Source organism: Hyla sarda, chromosome 4 (assembly GCF_029499605.1).
Source record: "Hyla sarda isolate aHylSar1 chromosome 4, aHylSar1.hap1, whole genome shotgun sequence".
Classification (NCBI taxonomy): domain Eukaryota; kingdom Metazoa; phylum Chordata; class Amphibia; order Anura; family Hylidae; genus Hyla; species Hyla sarda.
The window spans coordinates 17,603,503-17,629,114 of NC_079192.1; the positions used below are offsets into that span (position 1 = coordinate 17,603,503).

At 41.4% G+C, this 25,612-nt stretch overlaps 1 protein-coding gene across 1 annotated transcript; it reads left to right on the top strand.

The window, feature by feature from the left end:
* Positions 1–406: 406 nt before the first annotated feature.
* On the top strand, positions 407–25,577 carry LOC130367302 (uncharacterized). Its single transcript, XM_056569710.1, has 11 exons — positions 407–465; positions 6,321–6,461; positions 10,503–10,794; positions 13,189–14,019; positions 14,452–14,518; positions 17,517–17,687; positions 17,730–17,904; positions 17,959–18,067; positions 20,904–21,131; positions 24,436–24,559; positions 24,673–25,577. Exons 1-11 carry the CDS (start codon positions 407–409, stop codon positions 25,575–25,577), a joined length of 3,102 nt encoding a protein of 1,033 aa, XP_056425685.1.
* The last annotated feature ends 35 nt before the right edge of the window (positions 25,578–25,612 follow it).

Sequence of the window (25,612 nt, forward strand, 5' to 3'; positions counted from 1 at the left end):
TTCGTGCACAGACTAGTACTCCTTGGGGTTACTATCCCCCACGCCACAGTAAACACCCGCTCTGATAGCACACTACTGGCCGGGCTGGACAGCTTTTCCAGGGCAAAGTCTGCTAGTTGCGGCCACAAATCAAGTTTGGCTGCCTGGAAGTCCAGCGCATCTTCAAGGTGTGTTGTCATAGTCATGTCAAGGTATGCCACCACCTGCTGGTTAAGGTCCTGCTCCAGGTCTACCTGCTGCTGATGAGTTGCTTCAATATGCAGGTGAACAAAGGTCCTCATCAGAGACTGTAGACTCAGGCTGCTGTTGATGGAGCTGGTACTGCTCCTGCCACCCCAACCCTCCCAAGCAGCCATGGCAGTGGAAGGTGAGTGCAGAGGGCCCCCTGAGTCAGACCTGCGAGAGAATGGACGATGGCTCAGATATGCATCGGCCAACTGACTACGTAGGATGTCTCTGCAATAGGTCAGTTTGACCTCCTTCTTATCCGGTGTAAAAAAAGGCCCCTATTTTGTGCCGGTAGCGAGGTCCAATAAGGTGGAGAAACCAGAAGTCATCCCGCATCTAAATGGTGACAATTCAGCAGTCACTATGCAAGCAAGTGAGCATGCATCGTGCCGTTTGTGCAAGTGAATCGGGGGTACTCCCCGCCTCCATCTCCACTGCATACTGCCACAGTGTTTATGGGTCCTCTGTCTCTCCTTCCTCATAACCCTCTAGCTCCTCAGGCTGCTCCTGCTCCTCCTCTCGTGTCAGGTGACTTGAAAAACCGCCCATCTCGTGAAACTGTGCTCCACTGTGCCCCTCATCCTCCTCTTCCTCCAGTTCAGCCCCCACAAGGCTCATGTGGTCGTGAGTTGTAGGCGTCATGTCTTCAGTGCCCTGACCAGCCATCGCTTCCAACACGTGTTGTAGTAAATGAAGCAGTGGAATGATGTTGTTCATCCCGTAATTCGCGACTGACTAATAAGGTGACTTCCTCAAAGGGCCTGAGAAAACGGTAGGTGTCATGTATGAGCTGCCACTGGTTGACATTGAAGTTACACAGGGGAGTAACCCTATCCACTTGGATCATCAAGAAATCGGTGATGGCTTTTCTCTGTTCGTATAGTTGGTCCAACATATGGAGGGCGGAACTCCAACGTGCTGAAACGTTGCAAATCAGACTTTGTTGGGGGATACTGATCTGATGCTGCAGCTCAAGGAGGGTGTGCTTTGCGGTGTATGAGTGGCTAAACTACATGCAAAGTTTCCTTCCCATTGAAAGGATATCTTGCAGATGAGGGGAACACTTCTGGAACCGCTTGACAACCAGATTGAACACGTGTGCTATGCAGGGTGCATGGCTCAGGCTTCCTTGTCGCAGCGCAGACAAGATGTTCTTCCTGTTGTTGGTCACCATGGTTCCCATTTCCAGTTTTTGTGGAGTAAGCCATGATTCGATTTCTTTATTAACTTGTTGGGTTAGTAGGCCATATGTTTTTTTTCTGTTCTGGCACCATAGGGGCTTCCTAAATGTAACATGCCCCTCAATAACCATTTCAGCAAAATTTGCTTTTCAAAAGCCAAATGTGACTCCTTCTCTTCTGAGCATTGTATTTCGCCCGCAGAGCATTTTACGTCCTAATTTGGGGGGCATTTTCTCCCATTTCCCTTTGTAAAAATGGTAAATTTGGGGGAAAAAACTGCACTTTAGTTAAAAATTTTTTTTTTCATTTACACATCAGACTTTAATGAAAAGTCGTCAAACCCCTGTGGGGTGTTAAGGCTAACTGTACCCCTTGTTACGTGCCCCTTGTTGTTGCCCCTTCCCTTCTGAGCCCTCTACTGCGCTCGCCGAGTACTTCACATACACGTGAGGTATTTCCTTACTGGAGAGAAATTGGGTTACAAATTTTGGGGGGCTTTTTCTCTTATTACCCCTTGTAAAAATTCAAAAACTGGGTTTACAAGAACATGCGAGTGTAAAAAATTTAGATTTTGAATTTTCTCCTTCACTTTGCTGCTATTCCTGTGAAACACCTAAATGTTTAAAAAACTTTCTGAATGTCATTTTGAATTCTTTGAAGGGTGCAGTTTTTATAATGTGGTCATCTATGGGGTATTTCCAGCATGAAAGCCCTTCAAATCCACTTCAAAACTGAACTGGTCCCTGAAAAATTCTGATTTGAAAATTGCTGCTGAACTTTGAAGCCCTCTAATGTCTTCCAAAAGTAAAAACATGTCAACTTTATGATGCAAACATAAAGTAGACATATTGTATATGTGGATCAATATATAATTTATTTGGAATGTTTATTTTCCTTACAAGCAGAGAGCTTCAAAGTTAGAAAAATACAACATTTTAAATTTTTTCATAAAATTTTGGAATTTTTCAACAAGAAATGATGCAAGTATTGACAAAAATATACCACTAACATAAAGTAGAATACGTCATGAAAAAATAATCTCGGAATCAAATTTATAAGTAAAAGCATTCCAGAGTTATTAATGCATAAACTGATAGGTCAGAATTGAAAAAAAATGCTCCTGTCCTTAGAGTCATAATGGGCTCTGTCCCCAAGGGGTTAATGACTTTTAGCAGTTCCTCCCCTGTGTGGCTTCATTTGCCAAAGCAAACCATGTATTCAGCAGCGTGACACTGCACTGCCTTGCACACATGGTATGCTGGAGGGGCACTGGGACTTGTCTGTGCAGTGGAGGCTGAGGACACGGTGGAGGATGACGAGGCGGAATCACACACTGTCACAGGACCAATGGCCTGAGAGCGTGGAGGCCGAAGAGGCATCACCTTTTCAAGTTGCTGTTGTAGCTGTACAGGAACTACATTCACCTAGTGGACCCTTAAGGACATGCATTGACCCTGACCATAGTTACAGCTCCACACGTCGGCACTGCCGTGCCGTTTGGTACACACCAACAGGCTCAAGGACTGGCCCACCTTTTCTTCCACAAAATTGTGCAGGGCTGATGCTGCCTTCTTCGCAAAAAAATGACGGCTTGGCACTCTCCACCTCGGCTGGGCACAAGCCATCAGTTTTCTGAAAGGTGCAGAGTCCACCACTTGAAAAGGGTGTGACTGCAGCACCAACAACTTGGACAGGAGCACATTCAGCTTCTGCGCCGTGTGATGAGTGGGCGCATACTGTTGTCTCTTGGACATGGCTTCGCCAATGGATTGCTAACAGAATGACAGACTCGAAATAGGAGGAGCAGGAGCATCTGGAGCGACATAAGATGGGTATGACACACAGCTCCCTTCGGCTGAGGTGGTGGAGCCTTGGCTGGTTGAAACAGGGAGCGGCGTGCCACTGGGTGATGCAGTAGGCTGGACCACCATATCGGAGCCATGGTTCTCCCAGGCGGCTTTATGGTGATGCTGCATGTGTTGACGCAGGGCCATGGTGCCAACATTGGGACCCTGGCCATTCTTCACCTTCTGCCAACACATCTTGCATGTGGCCATGTTAACTAGTGATGAGCGGCATTGCCCATATTCGAATTCGCGATATTTCGCAAATATATAGACGAATATTCGTCTTATATTCGCAAATTTCTTGTATTCGTTATATTCGCATATGCGAATATTCGCATATTCGCGTATTCGAGGAAGAAAACAGTGAGGGGGTGGGCAACTTTACTATTGGTTGCTAGGGATGTTGTTGATAACTTCTGACAAGTGTATTTGCATCATTCTAATTGGCCCACAAGTGAAAAGAAGGAATATGCGAATATTCACATATGCGAATAAGTGCATATGCGAATATTCACATATGCGAATATGCGCACATGTGAATATGCGCATATGCGCATATATGCGGAAAAAAGTGAATATTCGTAATTTCGAATATATAGCGAATATATTCTCAATATTTGCAAATTCGCAAATTTGCAATATTCAAAATAAATATTTGAAAAGCGAATATTCGCACCCAGCACTAATGTTAACCTCCTCTGTATGCTTGATGAAAAACTGCCACACCGCTAAGTAACTGATTTTCCTACAAACAGTCCACACTGATTGACTGCTACTGCCGCTTACTCCAGGAACCCTGTTCCACTACCTCCCGGGAAGGTAGGCTGCCGTTAAGTCTACCCCGGGCACGTTTGGCTCCAGACTTTCCACTTCTGCCATCATGCTGACTGCCAACCATGCTACCGCCTTGCTGGCTCAGCTGCTGCCTCAGGGGCAACCTGTAACCCTCTTCTCCTGATGATGATGAAGCCCCAGCAGGTGTGTACTTTTGGCTGGCCTTTTACAGTAACTAGGACCTTGAGACTTTAACAGGAACAAAATGGTACACCACTTAGATATACGCACAAGTTACACTTAATAGAGGACAGTGCGCTTTTAGTGCTCTGCTCACCTTAACTGACTGGCTACTATTAGCTATTCAGTAGTTGTACACACCAGTGCTGCAGCACTCAGTCGCTGTATACTACACCCAAAATTGCACTTTCTCTCTCAATCTCACTCCCTTCCCTATCAGTGCTTCTTGGCTGGGTTTGGGCATGAGTTGAATCACTGCTGTAAAAGAGCTTTTCTGTGCAACGCACTGCTCTCTGTCCCTCTTTCTCTGTAATAGAACGCTGATGTGAGTGGCCACAAGCTGGCTGCCAATCATATAGGGCTGTGACATCACAGGGGTGACTGGCTGCTGATAGGCTGCATGCTGCATGTGATTCAGGGTCATCCCGCTGACACTTGTTCCCGCCTTCCCAGGAATTCTTGCCCCATTTCATCACATGTGGATCTGCCATTTTAGATGACCTGGAGCCTGGACTGCACTAAATGGAGTTTAATGAAGCGATTTGCGCGATTGAATTGCGGCGTTATTCGCTTTCGTTGCAAATCATATTTTCCTGAAATTCGTAATGAATTCAGATTCGGCAGATTTGATTTGCACATCCCTAACTAGGGGACATTAGGCTGGACTACGGAGGCATCTCCCACATTCCAGAGTGTTCTACAATGTAATGTAGTGTTTTTAATAGGTACCTCACTCATTTACCAGTAGTTTGCTGCATGTTACCATAAGCGATATCACACATTAGAACATAGGAATAACACAAAGTAATTCAATATAAATGATACACATTAGTGACACTGCAGATATCCTACAACCAAGTGTTCCAACATAACAGGACCTGTGTTAGGACTGTGCACTGAAATTGAGTTTATGCAAAAACTAATATCCGATCCTTTAAATGGGCACTGTCAGATACAAAAACTCTTGATATGTTGTAAAGCATGCAAAATAGGTTTTGCAATTGCTTAATTGCTCTCATTAGAAAATTATTTCAGACTGAAGAAGCCAGTCAAACAACTAGCCCCCCCCCCCCCCCCCCCCCCGCCTGCTTGGACACATACTAGTCCTGCTGAGTCCATGCATCATCACCTATGTCATGGACACACTTCCTTGATTTAGATATGAAGAGCAAAATTTGACCCATACGCCAGGCACTGTTCCACCTCCGAAACACGTCATTGGTTCTTACTCAAATAAATGTAGTGCCTGCTGGTACTTTAACCTCCATATTACTTTGGCTACGTTTATTTTACCTTGGAATTTGGAACAGCGCTTGACGTATGGGTCAAATTTTGCTCTTCCTATCTACTTCACTGAACAGGAGTGGGTTCCCCATTCCTGTGACCCAATAGGCTTCACAGTTCATTCCGATCAAGCTTCTGACTGTACCCCTATCTAGGGGCGATAAGCGCAATTTATCCACTACAAGGTGGGAGTTGTAGTTTTTCTAATGCTAGGGGAGATTTGAGCAGACAGCATACTGATGGAGGGGGCGGAGACGTGCACAGTGAGGCCACGCCCCCTCCCTTTGAGAGGAATTCAGACTAGTGAGCTAAATTCAAAGTGTAATAAAAAAATAAAGGTGCTAGACACAAAAATTTGATGTACATGGTCAGAATTAGGTACTGAGTGATATATATAAAAAAAAAAACATTTTTGTTGGATTTGACGGGTATGCTTTAAGGGTATTTTACATGTTGCTTTTAAATAACAGATTTCCCACTCTCACAGCAAAGAATCTCACATTATATAAATAAATAAATAAAAATCTACAAACTGTAAAGGCAGAGGGCTTGGTGTGAGGACATACAACGTGACTTCTGTTTGAGCTGTATTGTGACCCCAGGACCCAGGATGGATTCATTCTTATTATTTTATTGCAGGGTTGTGGTCTATCCAATATCTTCTTCATCTATGACCGATTCTCCATCTGATGCCACAATTCTTAGAGACAATGAGGCTTCGGTTCATGTTCTTTATCTTACACTTCTGCAATTGTATTGAATCTAGTTGCAAACTGATCGGCAGCGAGCTCACAAGTATTTCTTTGGATGGGGATATAATAATCGGGGCAGTGATGCCTGTTCATATGGACAAGATCTACCCAAAGGTCAATTACAAGGAGAGGCCTGGTCCGGCCATTTGTACGACGTAAGGCTTCTTCTTACCTACTGTTCAGGTGCTTGATAAGGGTAAAATGGTAATAGTTTCTGTAAAAGTCAGAAACTATTCTATTATAGGGGTCCTTCAGTCATGTGTACATAAAGAAATATTTATTAGCCCATCCATAGATCACCTCGTGTCAAGCATGGAACACCGCTATAGTGGGTGCAGATATAGCAGTTGCTTAAGGCCTTTGGTGTAGAGCCCTGCATCGGGATTGAGATCTGATGAATCCCTCAAACTTCTGAAATGCCTCAGGGGGATGATGAAGGGGGCAGTGACATGGCACAGTGGGTAATGAAATGGCACCAGAGGTACTATCTTTTGAAGCTGTGACAAAATGTTTGTGGAAGCAGGCGGGATTGGACACACATGTTGAGGGAGCGGGATTATGAACACAGGCAGATAACAGAGAGGACACAGAGAATACCGCAGTTTCTTTCTGTTACATCTAGCACAGTCTATTTGTCTACACTAAATCACATTGGGTGGAATGATTTCCTGCTCTCAAGTTGCTCCTTGTAGTCCAGTCTCTAGGAAATAAGGTACCTAAGCCTATATATATATATATGGAAGTAATTACAATATAAGGGAATGGATAAGTTTATTGAGGGAAACTGTACAACTAAAAGGAGGCCCTAGTACCCCGCTGGGTACCTCTAGCCTGGATACAAGATGAGATATGGTTGGGCAAGTAGGATGCAGGTATGGCATCTTCTTTATGGCATTTTGTGGCACAGATGTTGCAGCTGGTCATGTAGATCCTGCACACTCATAGGTTGATGAAGCTGGGGTGCCAACTAGTCCCATAAATGCTCGATTGGTGATAAATCTGATGACCAGGCAGGTCAGGAAAGTGTTGCAATCTCGGGGAGATATTCCTGGGAAACTTTTACTGTGTGTGGGCGAGCATTATTCTAGCATTATGTTTTTAAGGTTTAGAAACCTTATAGAAAGAAAATAGTTTGTGGATGATGAGTGGTAGATGACAACAGCACACAATGTATAAGTTTATTTACCCTGATACTCTGGTGATTGTATTGGTCATTGACAGGATCAGAAGCTTTCCTGATTTTGTTGATTTTGGATGTAGAGTGGGGAGAATAAGTATTTGATACACTGACAATTTTGCAGGTTTTCCTACTTACAAAGCATGTGGAGGTCTGTCATTTTTATCATAGGTTCTCTTCAACTGTGATCTAAAACAAAAATCCAGAAAATCACATTGAATGATTTGCATTTCATTGTGTGAGATAAGTATTTGATCCAAAAGCGACATACAGTTCAGTTGGCACTGCCACTTGGTGCAATATAGAAGACACCAGCATACTGCTATGCAGATTAGCTACTCACGGATCCTCTGCTGCATGGGTGCTCATCCAGGATATTAAAGGCAACGAACGAAAGAGACCGGAGGCACTCAATGCTGCTGCCGGGGATTTATTTTAAGTCAGGTTCACAGGTAAATGCTCAGTCGACTAATCGTTTCGCGCACCTGTGCTTAATCAATGACCACTCAGTGGTCATTGATTAAGCGCAGGTGCGTGAAACGATTCGTTGACTGAGCATTTACCTGTGAACCTGACTTAGAATAAATCACCCACAGCAGCATTCAGTGCCTCCGGTCTCTTTCTTTCGAAGATAAGTATTTGATGCATCAGAAAAGCATAACTTAATATTTGGTACAGAAACTATTGTTTGCAATTACAGAGATCAAACATTTCCTGTAGTTCTTGACCAGGTTTGCACACTGCAGCAGGGATTTTGGCCTACTCCTCCATACAGACCTTCTCCAGATCCTTCAGGTTTCAGGCTGTCGCTGGGCAATATGGACTTTCATCTCCCTCCAAAGGTTTTCTATTGGGTTCCACACCAGGACATTGAGATGCTACTTATGGAGCTACTCCTTAGTTACCCGGGCTGTGTGTTTTGGGTCATTGTCATGCTGGAAGACCCAGTCATGACCATTTCAATGCTCTTACTGAGGGAAGGAGGTTGTTGGCCAAGATCTCGCAATACATGGCCCCATCCATCCTCCCCTCAATATGGTGCAGATATACTGTCCCCTTTGTGGAAAAGTAGCCCCAAAGAATGATGTTTCCACCTCCATGCTTCACGGTTGGGATGGTGTTCTTGGGGTTGTACTCATTTTCTTCTTCCTCCAAACACGGCGAGTAGAGTTTAGACCCAAAAGCTCTATTTTTGACTACATGACCTACTCCCATTGCTCCTATGGATCATCCCAATGGACATTGGCAAGCTTCAGACGGGCCTGGACATGTGCTAGCTTGAGCAGGGGTACCTTGCGTGCGCTGCAGGATTTTAATCCATGACGGCGTAGTGTGTTACTAATGATTTTCTTGGAGATTGTGGTCCCAGCTCTCTTCAGGTCATTGACCAGGTCCTGACGTGTAGTTCTGGGCTGATACCTCACCTTCCTTATGTTAATTGATGCACCACGAGGTGAGATCTTGCATGGAGCCCAAGGCCAAGGGAGATTGATTGTCATGTTGAACTTCTTCCATTTTCTAATAATTGTACTGACAGTTGTTGTCTGCTCACCAAGCTGCTTGCATATTGTCATGTAGCCCATCCCAGCCTTGTGCAGGTCTACAATTTTATTCTTGATGTCATTACACAGCTCTCTGGTCTTGGCCATTGTGAAGAGGTTGGAGTCTGTTTGTTTGTTTGTTTGATTGAGTGTGTGGACAAGAGTCTTTTATACAGGTAATGTGTTCAAACAGGTGCAGGTAAAACAGGTAATCTTAAAGAAAAAATAACAGGTCTGTGAGAGCCGGAATTCTTACTGGTTGGTAGATGATCGAATACTTAAAGGGGTACTCCGGCGCTAAGACATCTTATCCCCTATCCAAAGGTGCTGCGTGCAAGATCACGGGGGTCCCCAGGGGCGGGACCCCCGCGATCAGGCATCTTATCCCCTATCCTTTAGATAGGAAATAAGATGTCTTAGCGCCGGAGTACCCCTTTAAGTCATGAAATAAAATCCAAATTAATTTAAAAAAAAAATCATAAAATGTGATTTTCTGGATTTTTGTATTGGAGTCCATCTCTCACAGTTGAAGAGTACCTATGATAATAAATTACAGACCTCTACATGCTTTGTAAGTAGGAAGACCTGCAAAATCGGCAGTGTATCAAATACTTGTTCTCCCCACTGTAGTTAGTGGTATCACACAAAAGATGGTGGAAGAGTTTGCAAAAACTTCTCTACACTCGTAGGTTTGCTGTGCCCCAACTGGTCCCATAAATGCTCTATTGGTGATAAATCTGGTGACCAGGCAGCCAAGGAAGTGTTACAATCTGTAGGAGACATTTCCTAGGAAACCCTTGCCGTGTGTGAAGACCATTTCCCTGCTGAAAAATGCAATGCATGTGGGTGCAGGATGCCCTGTACATATCACTAAACTGTTAGTGTCCTTTATTTCACTACCAATTACCACATGCAATCATCCCACCAGCAGATGGGGCAATACATCGCTCCACAGTAATGGTAAAGCTATTTCCACAAGACCTCCATACACCAACCAGACTATTGTTGGAACCGAAAAACAGAACCTGGATTTGTAGCTAAAGACACTAAGGTTCATATTTGTAGCAAGTCAGGTAATTTGGTCACAACAGTATTAAATGAAGGAGATGGTGGCTGGTTGTAAATATCAGGGCACATAATGAGTGCCAAATTTCCTCCTGCTAAGTTCCTGGAAATGGTTCTTGAAGAGACCAGGGTGTGTAATTAAAATGGCCAACTGTGTCTGGATACACCGTGGGAACTGTTAGACCTTGTTGACAGATCAACCAATCCTCTCTACTGGTGATCTTTCTGAGCTATCTTATGCCTTCTGCTGCACCTAACTACCCTCATGTAACAATTTCTCCTAACAGGTTGTTCAGAACAAACATGTTGCTTCTCAGTCCAATGATGCATTTGATGATACAATTGTGTCACATCTACATTATTAAATATAATATATATTTAGAAAAAAAATAACTTGTCTGTGTTGTCGTCAGCTTCAGGTTAGATTCCTACCAGAGTGCCCAGGCTGTATACTTCACTGTGGAGGAAATTAACAAAACCCCCAATCTTTTGCCAAATATCACCTTGGGATTTCAGATCTTTGACTCATGTGTAGTCCTCCAGAGAGCAGTGTCAGGAGCTCTGCAGCTGTTAAGTGGACATGGAGAAGCTCTTCCTAACTATCGATGTAACCAGAAAACCACGTTGGCTGCAGCAATCGGACATTATACATCTACATACTCCATTTTACTGGCTCATATACTAGGGCTATACAGGTATCCTCAAGTAAGTACTAGCGTAACACTAATGTCCTTTTGAATTTGAGATGTTGAGATATTATGGGTTCTTTTTTGCCAACTTCCTCTGAACCTGGAGTTGACCTATAGACTCTATAGCCTTTGTATATAGACATGGATAACATTTTTGGTACCTTTCCGTTAAAAACACAATGAAATAACTTTAACTGACAAAAGTTATAATGAATAAAAATTTACTGAAAATTAACTGACAAAAATAAGACATCCAGTGATTTCTGTAACTCTCAATAAGACTTCTTCCCCAGTCTCCAGGTATCTTGGCCCACTCCTCTTAAGATCCTGCTCCAGCTGTCTCAGGTGTGAATGTGTCTTCTCCAGACTGCAGATTTCAGCCCTTTCCACAGATGTTCCATAAGATTCAGATCATACAAACCACTTTACAATAGCCTAATGTTTTGCTCTAAGCCATTCTTGGGTGTTTTAGCTGTGTGTTTTGGGACATTATTCTGTTGAAGGTCCCATGACCTGTTACTGAGACCAAGCTTCCTGACACTGGGCAACACATTTCGCTCCAGAATGCCTTGATAGTCTTGAGATTTCCAGCAACGAGATACTTGGCACTAACTGGTGTGTATATGGACAAACGGTAGTGCACTCCAACTTTGTACGGCTCCCTGGAAGCTGAAAGCTTGGGTACTGGTGCTACCACGAAGAAATCATAGACGCAAACTGTATGGATAATGTAGTGAATACGGATCACTCACCCAGTATGCTGTACAAACTTCTTTATTCGTTTGGCAGAACAATAACGGGATACAAGGCAGGGAGGCAGGTGGTGGAGACGCGGGTGTATAGGATGGCGATGGGCCATTTTCGCGCCGGAGCGCTTCGTAAGGCCAGGTGAGATGACGTGCAGGAAAAGGTGTGTTTTAAACAGAACAGGTTGATAGGGTTACACAGGTAAACAAGAAACATACAACAGGTTATATGTGTTACAGCAGTGTATTATAAACAAATACCTTTTCTGTGAAGCTGCTAAGTATCAGATTATGCTACAAGAGCCCTTGTTTCTAATTTCTCATTCAGTCCCAAAGGGCCTGTAGCGTTAGTGCGGGTAATCCATCTAGCTTCATTTCAAAGCAGAATTTGATGCTGGTTCAGGTTTCGTTCATTATGCTCTATTCTTTCAATGACTGCAAAGGTGAAATGGTTAGGGTCACTGTTGTGGTATGATTGCACATGGGATATCCATCTACTTGCTCCAATACCCGTATGAAGGGAACAAATATGTTCCCTTATTTGGTGGAACAAAGTGGCAACATCTGCAGATCAGGCAATATACCACAAAGGGGGTGCGACAAGTGGCAAAATGTCGTACCTGCACATGGTAGCCTCCTAAATTTAGAAAATTACTTTTACAATTATATTTGCAGAAATTGCAACTGCCACAGCAGAAGTTACCCTTTGGTCGAGTGTCATTCAGCCAGGTTTGGGTTTCGGACTGATTGTACTTTATTTTATTAATGTAGCCTTGTATGGTAATGTTCTTACGGTAGGTCACTATAGGATTTAATTTAGTTTTTGCTGCTAAGTCTGTAACCTGTTGCAAAATGTACCAATTATTATAGATAGCTCATCTGATAAAAATTATTCATGGGGGTGTTCTTAAATGTGAGCGTGAATCTCTGCGGTTGATCTGAATGTCGTGATTTATTTTTTGAGATTTAATTGTACCCTGTACAAATTAAAGACGTCCTGTGCCAGATGCAGCAAAGCCTCAAAACATAACTGAGCCTCCCCCATGATTATAGTAGGTACAGTGTTCTTTTCATCATAGGCTTCATTTTTGTGTTTGTGAACAAAGAGCTGGTGTGACTTACCAAAAAGCTCCAGTTTTGTTTCATCTGTCCAAAGCACATTCTCCCAGATGCTTTGGTGCTTGTCCTTTAGACAGATGAGACAAAATGGCAGCTTTTTGGCAAATCAGCTCAAAAAAAAAAAAAAATTTAACCAGGCTGGAGGCGCTCAACAGACAACTGGAGCCTCCTTTTAATTGTTCAGTTTTTCCCAATAAACGTCTCCCATCACTATAATTTTGTTATCACTTATATTATCATTATATTTACACGAAGAATTTATTTCAATTCCAACCACCTTCGCATGAGTGTATGTCATATGTTACATATATATTGGGGGAGATATATAAAAACCTGTCCAGAGGAAAAGTTGCTAAGTTGCTCATAGCAACCAATCAGATTGCTTCTTTCATATTCCACAGGCCTTTTCAAAATGAAAGAAGCGATCTGATTGGTTACTAAGGGCAACTCAGAAACTTTTCCTCTGGACAGGTTTTGATAAGCCTCCCCCATAGTGTTTCCAAAACATAGTTCTTCCTCAATGATATTCTTGAATTTTCCAACAGATCAGTCACTATTCCACAAGTTCTCTTCTCAGTGACCATATCCAGTTTCCATCATTCTTTAGAACAGTCCCCAGTGACGCCTTCCAGTCTCAAGGTCTTGCACAGCTGGTCTTACAGTTTGGATGGACCTGGATTGGTCTAGTGGCCATCGATAATGACTATGGGCAGCAAGGTATTCAATTAGTCAAGAGGGATATAATAAAAGCTGGAGCCTGTGTGGATTTCACAGAGACCATAATCTCCAGTAGGCAAGATCGGAATGCCCCACATATTGCTCAGGTGGTTAAAGACTCAACAGCCACAGCGGTGGTCATCTTCTCTACTGATATGGACTTAAGCTTTGTACTAGATGAGATGCTGAGGCAGAACGTCACAGGAAAAGTATGGATTGCCAGTGAAGCTTGGTCTACATCATCTTTCTTGTCAGTGAGTAAATATTCAAGACTTCTTCTTGGAACAATTGGTTTTGCCCTCCATAGTGGAAGCATGCCAGGGTTTGGAGATTTTCTCAACAGGATCAATTCATCCATGGTCGTGGGAAACCAATGGATAAAAATAATCTGGGAACAAGTTTTTGGCTGCAAATTCCAAGACAAGATGCTCTCTAAAATTATTTCCATCTCATCGATAAAAGAATGTACAGGCCAAGAAAGTCTTGAGAACATCTGGAACAACTACATTGATGTCTCTAATCTGAGGGTACCATACAATATCTATACAGCAGTTCATGCAGTAGCTAAAGCTCTGGACGATTTGGGTAAATGTAGGAAGGAAGATGGACCATTCCTCAATGGATCATGTGCTGATATTAAGAACTTCAAGCCTTGGCAGGTTGGTATAAGCTCAATGGAAGAACTTTGACAATGTTCTCATCATCACGGCTGTTGTGTAAAGTTGTTCATATACATAAATGTAACTTCTCATCCCTAATGTACAGTAAAGGAAAAATTATTTGCTCCCTTGCTGATTTTGTATGTTTCCCCACTGACAAAGAAATGAGCAGTCTATCATTTTATTGGTTGGTTTATTTGAACAGTAAGAAAAATAATTAAAAGAAAAGAAAATCCATAAAAGCACATTTTTTATAAGTTATCAATTGATTTTCATAAGTAAGAATGTATTAGACCAGGTTCACTACTACAAATCACAACCAATCCAAGCATACTACAAAAACTCCCTACCCTAGAAGTGAGAAAAATACTGAAAATAATATACTGAAAATAATATAGTATATTTTATATTATTTTCTGTTATTTTCATAAGTATTTGACCCCTTTTGAGAAACATGACTTATTTTTTGGTAGAAAAGCTCTTGTTGTCAATCACAGAGGTCAGACATTTCTTGTAGTTGGCCACCAGGTTTGCACAAATCTCAGAAGGGATTTTTCCCACTTCTCTTTGTCGATCCTCTCTGAGTCAGGTTTCAAAGTTTCAAGACAACTTGAAAGTTCATCTCCCTTCAAAGATTTTCTATGGGATTGTGGACTTGAGTGGCTTCTTCTTGAGCCACTCTTATGTTGTGTTGACATTGTGTTTTCAGTCATTGTTGGGTCATCCACAACCCATTTTTAATGCCCTGACTGAGGTAAGGAGGTTCTCACCCAAGATATGATGGTACATGGCCCTAGCCATCGTCCCTTTGATGCAATGAAGTTGTCCTGTCCCCTGCTAAAAATCTTGATTTTGGTATCTGAATCTGGAAATTTTAAAGGAGAACTTTGGCGCGATATCAGCGTCCCATTCCTCCGGTACTGCTTTGCTATTTGCTTCCTAGGCTCGGAAAGTCACACTGCAGTCAGCGTATCATCGGCCGCAGCGATGTCCCTCCCCGTCCGGTGATAGGTTAGGCGCACTGTCATGTAAGGAGCTCAGGCCCCACCTTCTCCCTGCTGCCCAGGCTCCTTTCACCGGCCAAGGCGGGACATCGCTGAGGCCGGCAATACGCTGACTGCAGTGCGACGTTCCTAAGAAGCAGATACCAGAGCAGCAACGGAGGAATGGGACGCCGATATCAGGGGAACAGGGGAACGTAGGAAGGTGAGTTAAAGTTTGTTTTTTTAGTTTTTGCAGCCCGGACACAGGGGAAGTTAAAAGTGTTGTGCTGCAGTTCTCCTTTAAAATACTGATTTTCATACAAAAAGGTTTGTTTTAAAAGTAGTATAGTAACAGACAAGCATGTAAGTATTGGTATTGTTTTAGTGACCCACAGAATAAAGAGAATGTGAGAGTTTTGCCATAAAGCGCACTGTGTAAAAAAAAAAAAACATAAATTGGAAAAAAAATTTGATGGTACATGGCCCCATCCATCGTCCCTTTGATGCAATGAAGTTGTCCTGTCCCCTGCCAAAAATCTTGATTTTTTATCTGAATCTGGAAATTTTAAAGAACGTAGGCGCGATATCAGTGTCCCATTCCTCCGGTACTGCTTTGCTATTTGCTTCCTAGGCTCGGAAAGTCACACTGCAGTCAGCGTATCATCGGCCGCAGCGATGTCCCGCCCCGTGATAGGTTAGGCGCACTGTCATGTAAGGAGCTCAGGCCCCACCTTCTCCCTGCTGCCCAGGCTCCATACATGACAGTGCACACAGCCTATCACCGGCCGAGGCGGGACATCGCTGAAGCCGGCAATACGCTGACTGCAGTGTGACGGTCCTAAGAAGCAGATACCAGAGCAGCAACGGAGGAATGGGACGCCGATATCAGGGGAACAGGGGAACGTAGGAAGGTGAGTTAAAGTTTGTTTTTTTAGTTTTTGCAGCCCGGACACAGGGGAAGTTAAAAGTTTTGTGCTGCAGTTCTCCTTTAAAATACTGATTTTCATACAAAAAGGTTTGTTTAAAAAGTAGTATAGTAACAGACAAGCATGTAAGTATTGGTATTGTTTTAGTGACCCACAGAATAAAGAGAATGTGAGAGTTTTGCCATAAAGCGCACTGTGTAAAAAAAAAAAAAAAAAACATAAATTGGAAAAAAAATTTGATGGTACATGGCCCCATCCATCGTCCCTTTGATGCAATGAAGTTGTCCTGTCCCCTGCCAAAAATCTTGATTTTTTATCTGAATCTGGAAATTTTAAAGAACGTAGGCGCGATATCAGTGTCCCATTCCTCCGGTACTGCTTTGCTATTTGCTTCCTAGGCTCGGAAAGTCACACTGCAGTCAGCTTATCATCGGCCGCAGCGATGTCCCGCCCCGTGATAGGTTAGGCGCACTGTCATGTAAGGAGCTCAGGCCCCACCTTCTCCCTGCTGCCCAGGCTCCTTACATGACAGTGCACTCAGCCTATCACCGGCCGAGGCGGGACATCGCTGAAGCCGGCAATACGCTGACTGCAGTGTGACGTTCCTAAGAAGCAGATACCAGAGCAGCAACGGAGGAATGGGACGCCGATATCAGGGGAACAGGGGAACGTAGGAAAGTGAGTTAAAGTTTGTTTTTTTAGTTTTTGCAGCCCGGGCACAGGGGAAGTTAAAAGTGTTGTGCTGCAGTTCTCCTTTAAAATACTGATTTTCATACAAAAAGGTTTGTTTTAAAAGAAGTATAGTAACAGACAAGCATGTAAGAATTGGTATTGTTTTAGTGACCCACAGAATAAAGACAATGTGTGAGTTTTGCCATAAAGCGCACTGTGTAAAAAAAAAAAATGGAAAAAAATAAAAAAGATTCAATTTCCCCCTACAAATAATAATTTTATGGTAAAGTGAAAGGTGTCATTACAAAGTACAATTGGTCACATAATAAACAACCTTCATATGGGTCTGCAGATGAAAAAATTTAAGAGTTATCTCTCTTAAAAAGCAAGGGGGAAAACAGGAAACACAAAAATGAAAGGTGTCAGTGCCCAAAAGGCCAAAATGTCTGTTTCCTTAAAACGTAACTGTGCTATTTTTTTCTAATCCTCAATTTAGACACTATGGTATAAACGTGGAGCTGGAGATGAGTACCGGGCATGGAGGGGGTATGTTGACCACTGCCACTCTGTGCGTGAGGGTAGCCAGTGTTCTGAACACGAATCTTCAGAACACTAGGGTGCCAGACAGGAGATTGTGGGGGTTCCAGTGGTTGGGCCCACCGCAATCAAACACTTATCCTCTTCCCTGTGGATAGAAAGAAAAATATTGGAGTCCCTTTTAAGGGAAATTACAAAGGAGACATGCGTTTATATGGATCAAAGATTATACTTTATTACAAGAATTTTGAACAAACAATTCAAAAACATAGTGCATGATAAGAACAATTAAAATCACAAAAATGACCTATGGAAAATTCCAAAGATACTAGTCCGGTGGACATGAACCTTGTGCCCTCATATGCCAACCTCTTTTTAGGCATGTGGGAGAGAACCCTTTTTTCATCGGATGTAGCGCCCCATCTTGACAAATTGGTGTCATGGGGGCGCTACATCGATGATATTTTGATTATCTGGCAAGGAACTCAGGAGGATTTGGACACATTTATGTACCATCTAAATGAAAATGAATATAAAACTAACATACAAAGTGAGCACGACTGTAATTGACTTTCTTGACATCCAAATCCAGGTGGACAATCGGGGCTACATCCAGACTGTATCGCAAAAGTACTGCAGCAAACACTATTCTCCATGCAACTTCAGCACATCCATCTCATTATAAACACTCCCTATGGTCAGTTCTTACGAGCTAGAAGACTATGTTCAGATGATGCACGATTTGAAGCACAAGCACAAGAACTTAAGCAAAGATTTAAAGAATGAGGCTACATTAATCATTGTATCAATTATGCCTACAGACGAGCTAAAGCTCAGAACCGTACCATCTTACTATTCTCCAAGAAGAAAACAAAAACTCTGACAGACCAGGTTCGATGTATCATCGACTTCAATACCCAGAGTTCCCAGGTAACCAACATCCTGAAACGACATTGGTCCATTCTTTTGACAGACCCCATTTTGTGTAAATCATTATCTCCATCACCGGCCGTTATTTACCGTAGGTCTACTAACATTCAAGATACTTTGGTCCATAGTTATTATGCAACATCTGATGACCGATACCTTTTTTGACAGTAAGGGTCCTATATGTGGAAGTACAGTGTGTGGGAAATGTGTGGCTGCAAAAATATGGATCGAACAAAACAGTTCAGCAACTCTGGGGAAACAAGAACTTATGACATCAGGCACAGTATAACATGCACCACAAAAGGGGTAATTTATATGTGGGCATGACCACCAGAGAGCTTTGTCGCCGAAACAGAGAGCATGTTGTAGACATACAGGCAGCTAAAGATGGACATGATGAAGCACTTCTGAAAAACATTCCACAGCATTTTAAACAATACCATAATTCTGATGGCTCCCTTCTTCGCTTTAGGGGGATTGGTCATGTTGTAGTTGGCCCAATGAGAGACTCGATGGATCTTCTGGTTGGAAACCATGACTCCACGAGGCCTCAAAGAGGTAAACAGCTATGTTCCTTTTTTGTAATTCACTCCAGTGCATAAATACTATGCACTGGGGTGTTGATCTCCTTTGATCTCTTCAACTCCGATTGTTTATTTTTGTTGTTTTTTAATTTGATTTTAACCTTATTTTAATTCTTCTTCCTCTTGTTTTCCGCTGGCAGTTCTCTTTATTTTTTTCTCTACAGTTGGTAGTTTGACATTCAGCTATCTGATTCATTGACATCAAATAGATGCACATTTTGGATTTTTGTGAATCTTCATTCAGTCTAATCATGGACATTACTACAATTCTATTTTTGGGACTTTTACTAATTCACATGCATTTTTACTGTCAGGATACTATTTTCTGAGCAAGTATCACTTATTCTATTCTTCCCTTATACATCTGGACATCACTGAGTTACCATTGTGTTAGGACGTTGGTATTCTAACTGTTATGTTAATGGAGGTTAGATACATGTCTTGTTTAATGATGACCAAAAAAAATTTCTTTAGCTTTTTCAGCTCTTTTTTTATTAATCATAGCTGGGTTACTATGATGTGGTCAAAATGTTGTAAGTATTCTCCTCCATTACTTTTTCCTCACTTGAGCACCACTCCTTTGCACCTCTTTTCACCTGCACATGGGGTTTGTTTGTCGCACACTGGTACTCCTTTACTTTTCCCATTACCCTTCCTCTTCCCACTCTCCCCTTTTTGTCTCCCGGGGTACCCTTAATTTATTAATTTTTATTTTATTTGTCTTTATCACAGCGGTATTTCTCATGTCCACCAGTGAGGCACGGCTTCATAGTGAACATGTTTGTGCTATTATGCTCACTAAGTGTTCATCATTATTAATATATATATATATATATATATATATATATATATATGTTCTATCCATGCATCTCTCATTACTTGCATCACATCTATCTATTCACATTTCACACATTCACTGTTCACCACTCATTTCCCTTACATTTATTTTTCAAGTTCAACATACTCTTTTCTGTTCACATCCCTACACATGGTTTTTTACTTTTTTCTCTCACATTACCAATTACTTTCATTAACATACACAAGGAATTACAACACATTTTATTTATATTTATTCTTTTATTCTTTTTCATATTTATTCTTATTTTTATATCAATCACATATAGTTTCATTGTCACCTAAACATTTATATATTTTCATTTTATATTCGTTATGATATTATTACACTAAGATGCTCTATTTATACAGTTTAAGAGGTCTAAGATGTGGTTCTCTTATTTCTGAAACATGGCGGCCGATGGTTTTATCCGCCGTCATGTCTCCGGCACACTTACCTAATAGGTTCAAAACGATTTCCAATTGTCCCTCAGTGGATACCATCCCCTTTGTTATGTGATCACCTGACCACACCTTGATCAGCTGACCGCAGCCACATCACTATGCCCTACTACGGTGGGCCAGCGTTGGTGAACATGGTTTTGGGGCTGTTCCTCAACTCCGCCTCTGCCGCGGTCACTTGACTTTGGCCCGATCAGCTGACATCGGCTGCGTCAGCATGTTACGTCGGTCTCTCTGTATGCTGACCGCATCAGGTAATGTTTACCTCTGACGTGTTTAATAGGTGGTCCCGCCTGCTGTAGCGATAAGATGCGTGCACCAATGACGCTATTATACATACAAGCTGTTTTCTGCCATCAGCTGATTTAGGGTGCTACATGTGATTGGCTCAAACGCAATATAAATAAGAGGTAGTTTCATTCTTTGGCCACACCCCAGTTGAAGCGTGAAGCGAAGTGTTGGGTCCGGTGGCTGACTAGGCCCTACACACCAGGTTGTATATTTTGCTATGTTATTTATTATGCTGATATACGCTTGCATCTTCTGTTTCTTTACTTTTTCTTTCCTTCTTTTATGTATATACTCTTTTATTTCGGCACCAATCCTTAGTAACTCAGATTGAGCTCAATGTTGCATAGCATAACCTATTGATCCAGACACTATATACATGTGTTTTTTCTAGGTGTCCTAGCCCCCCACCACTCGGTTCATATCCACTGGACTAGTATCTTTAAAATTTTCCATAGGTCGTTTTTGTGATTTTAATTGTTCTTATCATGCACTATGTTTTTGAATTGTTTGTTCAAAATTATTGTAATAAAGTATAATCTTTGATCCATATAAACGCATCTGTTTCCTCTTATTTTGTATTAAGGGGGTCTTTAAGGGGTTAAAGTCTATGTTCTGTGACATGCTCCTGGCTTAATGGTGATCACTGTTGTATAATTTCCTCACAGTTGTTGCACTACATGAAGAAGTTACGCCTGAACACGTCCGATGGTAGACAACTCTTTTTCGATGAGAACGGAGATCCCCCTGCTGTGTACGATATTGTGAACTGGCAGCTGAGCCCTGAAGGGAAACTCCAACAAGTGAAAGTGGGCAGTTATGATACCAGTATAACCAGTGGGAAGATCTTCACTATTAATACCAGCAACATACATTGGGGATCTGGAGACCACGGGGTGAGATACTATGGACATTACTTTTAGACTTTCACTTTTACTAATATAAAATTACAGATACCATTTTTCAGTACAAAATAGATATCATCTACATATCCAACTTACTGACCTCTTTTATGTATTAAATTGTTTTTGAAATCTCAGCTTTCTGCCAGTGAATACAAACATTCATATTCACATGGCAGAAGCTGAAACATCCATGTGATACAGGAGCCAATACCATTATACAATAGAGATCTGAAATACCATAACAATCTTGCATCTGTGTAAGGTGATAGACCTATTCAAAGGTCACAGAGCATGCCCAGAGACATTTCCTATTCATGATAATGGGACAACACCTGTCTATTATGGCATACATGCATAGGGCTGGCCTTGAAGCATATCTCTAAATACTGGTAAAACAACTCTGCTAAAATGACTGCCCCATAACAATGTATTACAAATTAAAACAATTTCAAGCAAAAACTAAAATAATAACATGAGCATGATGGCTCAATGGTTAGCACTGTCGCCTTGTGACCGTCCTAAGGTGCTGGGTTCAAATCCCAGCAAGGACAACATCTACGAAGAGTTTGTATGTTCTCTCCGTGTTTGCCTGGGTTTCCTCCTATACTTTAAAAAACATACTGATAGGTTTAGATTGTGAGTCCCAATGGGGACACTCTGTGTACAGTGCTGTATTATTAAAAGAACATGTGAAGTTTAATCAGTAGAATGAGGAAACACATTTGTTCATGGACACTACTGTGTCATACAAGGCCACAGGGGTTGGCAAGGAAGGCATCCATCTATTTGCCTGGAAGGGCACTATTGCAAACAATGGAAATCCAGGGCACTTGCTGAGGACATGTTTGCTAGTAAAAGCCACAGTGCATGAACTCTGTGCCCCATCTCAGCTCAGAGTTATGTAATCGAGGAGAAGCAGGTCCCGCCAGCAAGGAAACAAAGGCAAGGTAGGTCTGTCGTTTTTTTTCTGTGAATATGACCCATGGATGGGAGTACTCGTCATGGTGATCTAGGCTGGATAGAGAACAAAATGAAAAAGAATGTGTACAGTCAGAGAAGACACCCTCTGCGAGTCACTTGATGTAATTATATCTAATCACTTTTATGGTCTTCAGAAAGTTACCATAATCTACCACTATATGGTCAATGTATGGTTTTGCTTAACCCCTTAACAACAATGGACGTAAATGTATGTCATGGTGCCATGGCACTGAACAGTATTAGCAATCAAACGATTGCTATAAATAGTTTCCTATGGGGACTATTAAAGTGTAAAATAAATAAATAAAAAAAATGGAAAATAAAAAAGTAAAAAAATTAGAAAAATTGCCTCCCCAATAAAAAGGTAAAACATCCGTTTTTCCCATTTTACCCCCAAAAAAGCAATACAAAAAATAATAAATACACATATTTGGTATTGCTGCGTGCGTAAAAGTCTGAACTATTAAAATAAATTGTTAATTGTCCCGTACGGTGAACAGCGTACACATAAAAAAAAATGTAAAAGTCCAAAATTGCTGATTTTTTGTCACATTTTATTGCAAAACCAAAAAAATGTAGTACTGATAAAAAATACAGATCATGGCGCAAAAAAATGAGCCCTCATACTGCCCCATATTTGGAAAAATGAGAAAGTTATAGGTGGTCAAAATAGGGCAATTTCAAACATGCTAATTTTGTTTAAATAGTTTGAGTTTTTTTTATAAGCGGAACAATTATAGAAAAGCATATATCATGGGTATAATTTTAATCGTATTGACCCACAGAATAAAGAAAACATCTTTACTGTAAAGGCATTTTTACCGTAAAGTGTACAGCGTGAAAACAAAACCTTACAAAATTTGCTAAATTGCGGTTTTCTTTTCAATTTTCCCACATAAATAATATTTATTTGGTGATATAAGTGATATAATACATTTTATGGTAAAATAAGTGATATAATTACAAAGTACAATAGGTGACGCAAAAAACAAGCCCTCATATGGGTCTGTGGATGGAAATATAAAAGAGTCATGATTTTTAGAAGGTGACGAGGAAAAAACGAAAATGCTAAAATAAAATTGGTCTGGTCCTTAAGGCCAAAATGGGCCTGGTCCTTAAGGTGTTAATAAGAGTATGGTGGTATGGCTAGATTAGGTGCCTTTTGCATACCAATAGTATTGGTAATGTTGGTATTAGTATCCTAGATTTGGTCAGTAACAGGATTATGGTACTATGTATGGTGATAATATTCCTCCTTTAACATTGGTATTATTGGTAATATTGGTCTCAGTATACAGGATTTGGTAAGTTACAGTATGATGGTAACATGTATAGTGATAATATTCTTTCTTGTATACTGGTATTATTGGTAATATTGGTCTCAGTATACAGGATTTGGTCAGTTACAATATCATGGTAATATGTATGGTGATAATATTCCTTCTTGTATACTGGTATTATTGGTAATATTGGTCTCAGTATACAGGATTTGGTCAGTAACAGTATAATATATCTTTGATTATATCTATGGTAATAATATTCCTCCTTGCATACAAATTACCTATCTAAGGGTACGTTCACACGAGCAGATTTTGTTTCAAACTCGTTTTGCACTGCGGGATTGAAAGGGGCGGGCTCTCCTCAGGCTGTCTGCAGCAGAGTTTATGCAGCGGGTTCTCCACTCGTGTGAATGCACCCTTAATGCATAAGACAGGGCCCAGGTTTACTAAAATTATCTAGACATTGTAAACTAGGACTAGACAGTGTAAGAATGATACAGTGTATCTAGCTGTTTGATAAAGCTGTCGTATTCTTAGAGTGTCCAGTCTAAGTTTAGGCCAACTATTACTTATCTTAAAATGTACCAATATTCTGGCAAATGTTTTGGTGCATAGTGTTAAATATTCAGACATGACCTCTTTTAACCTAGGCCACACATTTTATAAAGGCCACGTCCTTTCACTGATGTGGTGGAAAAGTGGCAAAAACTTCTAAGAAATATAGAACACACCATGTAAGGCTGGGTTCACACTTCTGTCGGAGCTCTGTTTGAGGCTCTGATTATTTTTCAGGATCTGAGCGGCCAGAAAAAAATATTACACGCAGTCATTTGTAGGATGATCACCAAGCGGAAGCCCAAATGACTCCATGGAAGTCAATATGATGTTTCAGGATCTGTTCAATGGACTACCTGGCTCCATTTTGTGGTGTTGAACAGAGTCTGCAACAGAGGCACTGAACGCAGCCCCTTTTCTGTCTTGATGCCATTACCTGCATCTTTTTAGAAAATATTTTACTAATTTTTTGTTCCTAGGTACCTGTTTCAATCTGCAGCCCAAGTTGTCCACAAGGCTTTAGGAAAGCAGCCATAAAAGGCCAACCTTCCTGCTGTTTTCAATGCATTCCATGCCCTTCTGGAGAGATAGCCAACCGCACAGGTAGGAAACAAAAAATATTTAGCCCATAAAATGTTTTACTCTCTTAGTCCATTGTTTCTGGAACACAAGTTCAATTTTATCGATTTAACACTATGTTTTGAAACTTTTTTAAGATTCGCTACAATGTGCAAAATGCCCATGGGATATGTGGCCAAATCCATCCCAACATCTCTGTGTTCCTAAGGCTCAAGAATTCCTTTCACATGAAGATCCACTAGGCATCACCTTAACAACTACTGGCATCTCCTCATCATTGGTTCCTGTGGCCATCTTTGCCCTCTTTATTCACTACAGAACAACCCCCATTGTTCGTGCCAATAACTATTCCTTAAGTTGTCTTCTCCTGTTGTCACTATTGCTCTGTTTTCTTTGCTCTTTAGTCTTTATTGGTTATCCCAAGAATGAGATATGTATTTTAAGACAAGTGACATTTGGTGTTGTATTTGCCATTTGTGTCTCTTGCATCTTGGCCAAAACCAATATGGTAGTCATTGCTTTTAAGGCCACAAGGCCTGGGAGTCAACTAAGGAAATGGACTAGACCACATGTATCCTATCTCATAGTCCTCTCCTGTATCCTTATACAGATATTTCTTTGCATTATGTGGCTGACATTCTCGCCTCCCTTCCAAGAAGTCAAATCGGAAAGTAATTCTGGAGTACTAGTCATTCAGTGTAATGAAGGGTCACCATTGGCTTTTTGGTCTATGCTTGGCTACCTCGGTCTCCTGGCCTTCATTAGCCTTATTGTGGCTTTCTTGGTCAGAAGACTTCCCGACAGCTTCAATGAGGCCAAGTTCATCACCTTCAGCATGCTGTCCTTCCTGAGCGTCTGGTTGTCCTACATTCCAGCATCTCTCAGTTCACAAGGAAAATATATGGTGGCCATGGAGATCTTTGCTATCCAATCTTCAACCTGGGGTCTGGTTATTTGTATGTTCCTTCCAAAATGTTATATTATTGTATTCAGACCCAACATGAACTCGAGAGAAAAATTAATGGCAAAACATAAAAAATGAGTACCGGACAATTCAGTGTTTTATATATTTCTTGT

What these genes read in the sequence shown, in the direction of transcription:
- LOC130367302 (XM_056569710.1), top strand. Translation starts at nt 407, where the DNA reads ATGGACGATGGCTCAGATATGCATCGGCCAACTGACTACGTAGGATGT. An exon ending in GTAGGATGTCTCTGCAATAG is followed by an intron (nt 466 to 6,320) that starts GTCAGTTTGACC and finishes TATTGAATCTAG; the next exon opens with TTGCAAACTGATCGGCAGCG. An exon ending in AGAACTTCAAGCCTTGGCAG is followed by an intron (nt 14,020 to 14,451) that starts GTTGGTATAAGC and finishes TATTTTCATAAG; the next exon opens with TATTTGACCCCTTTTGAGAA.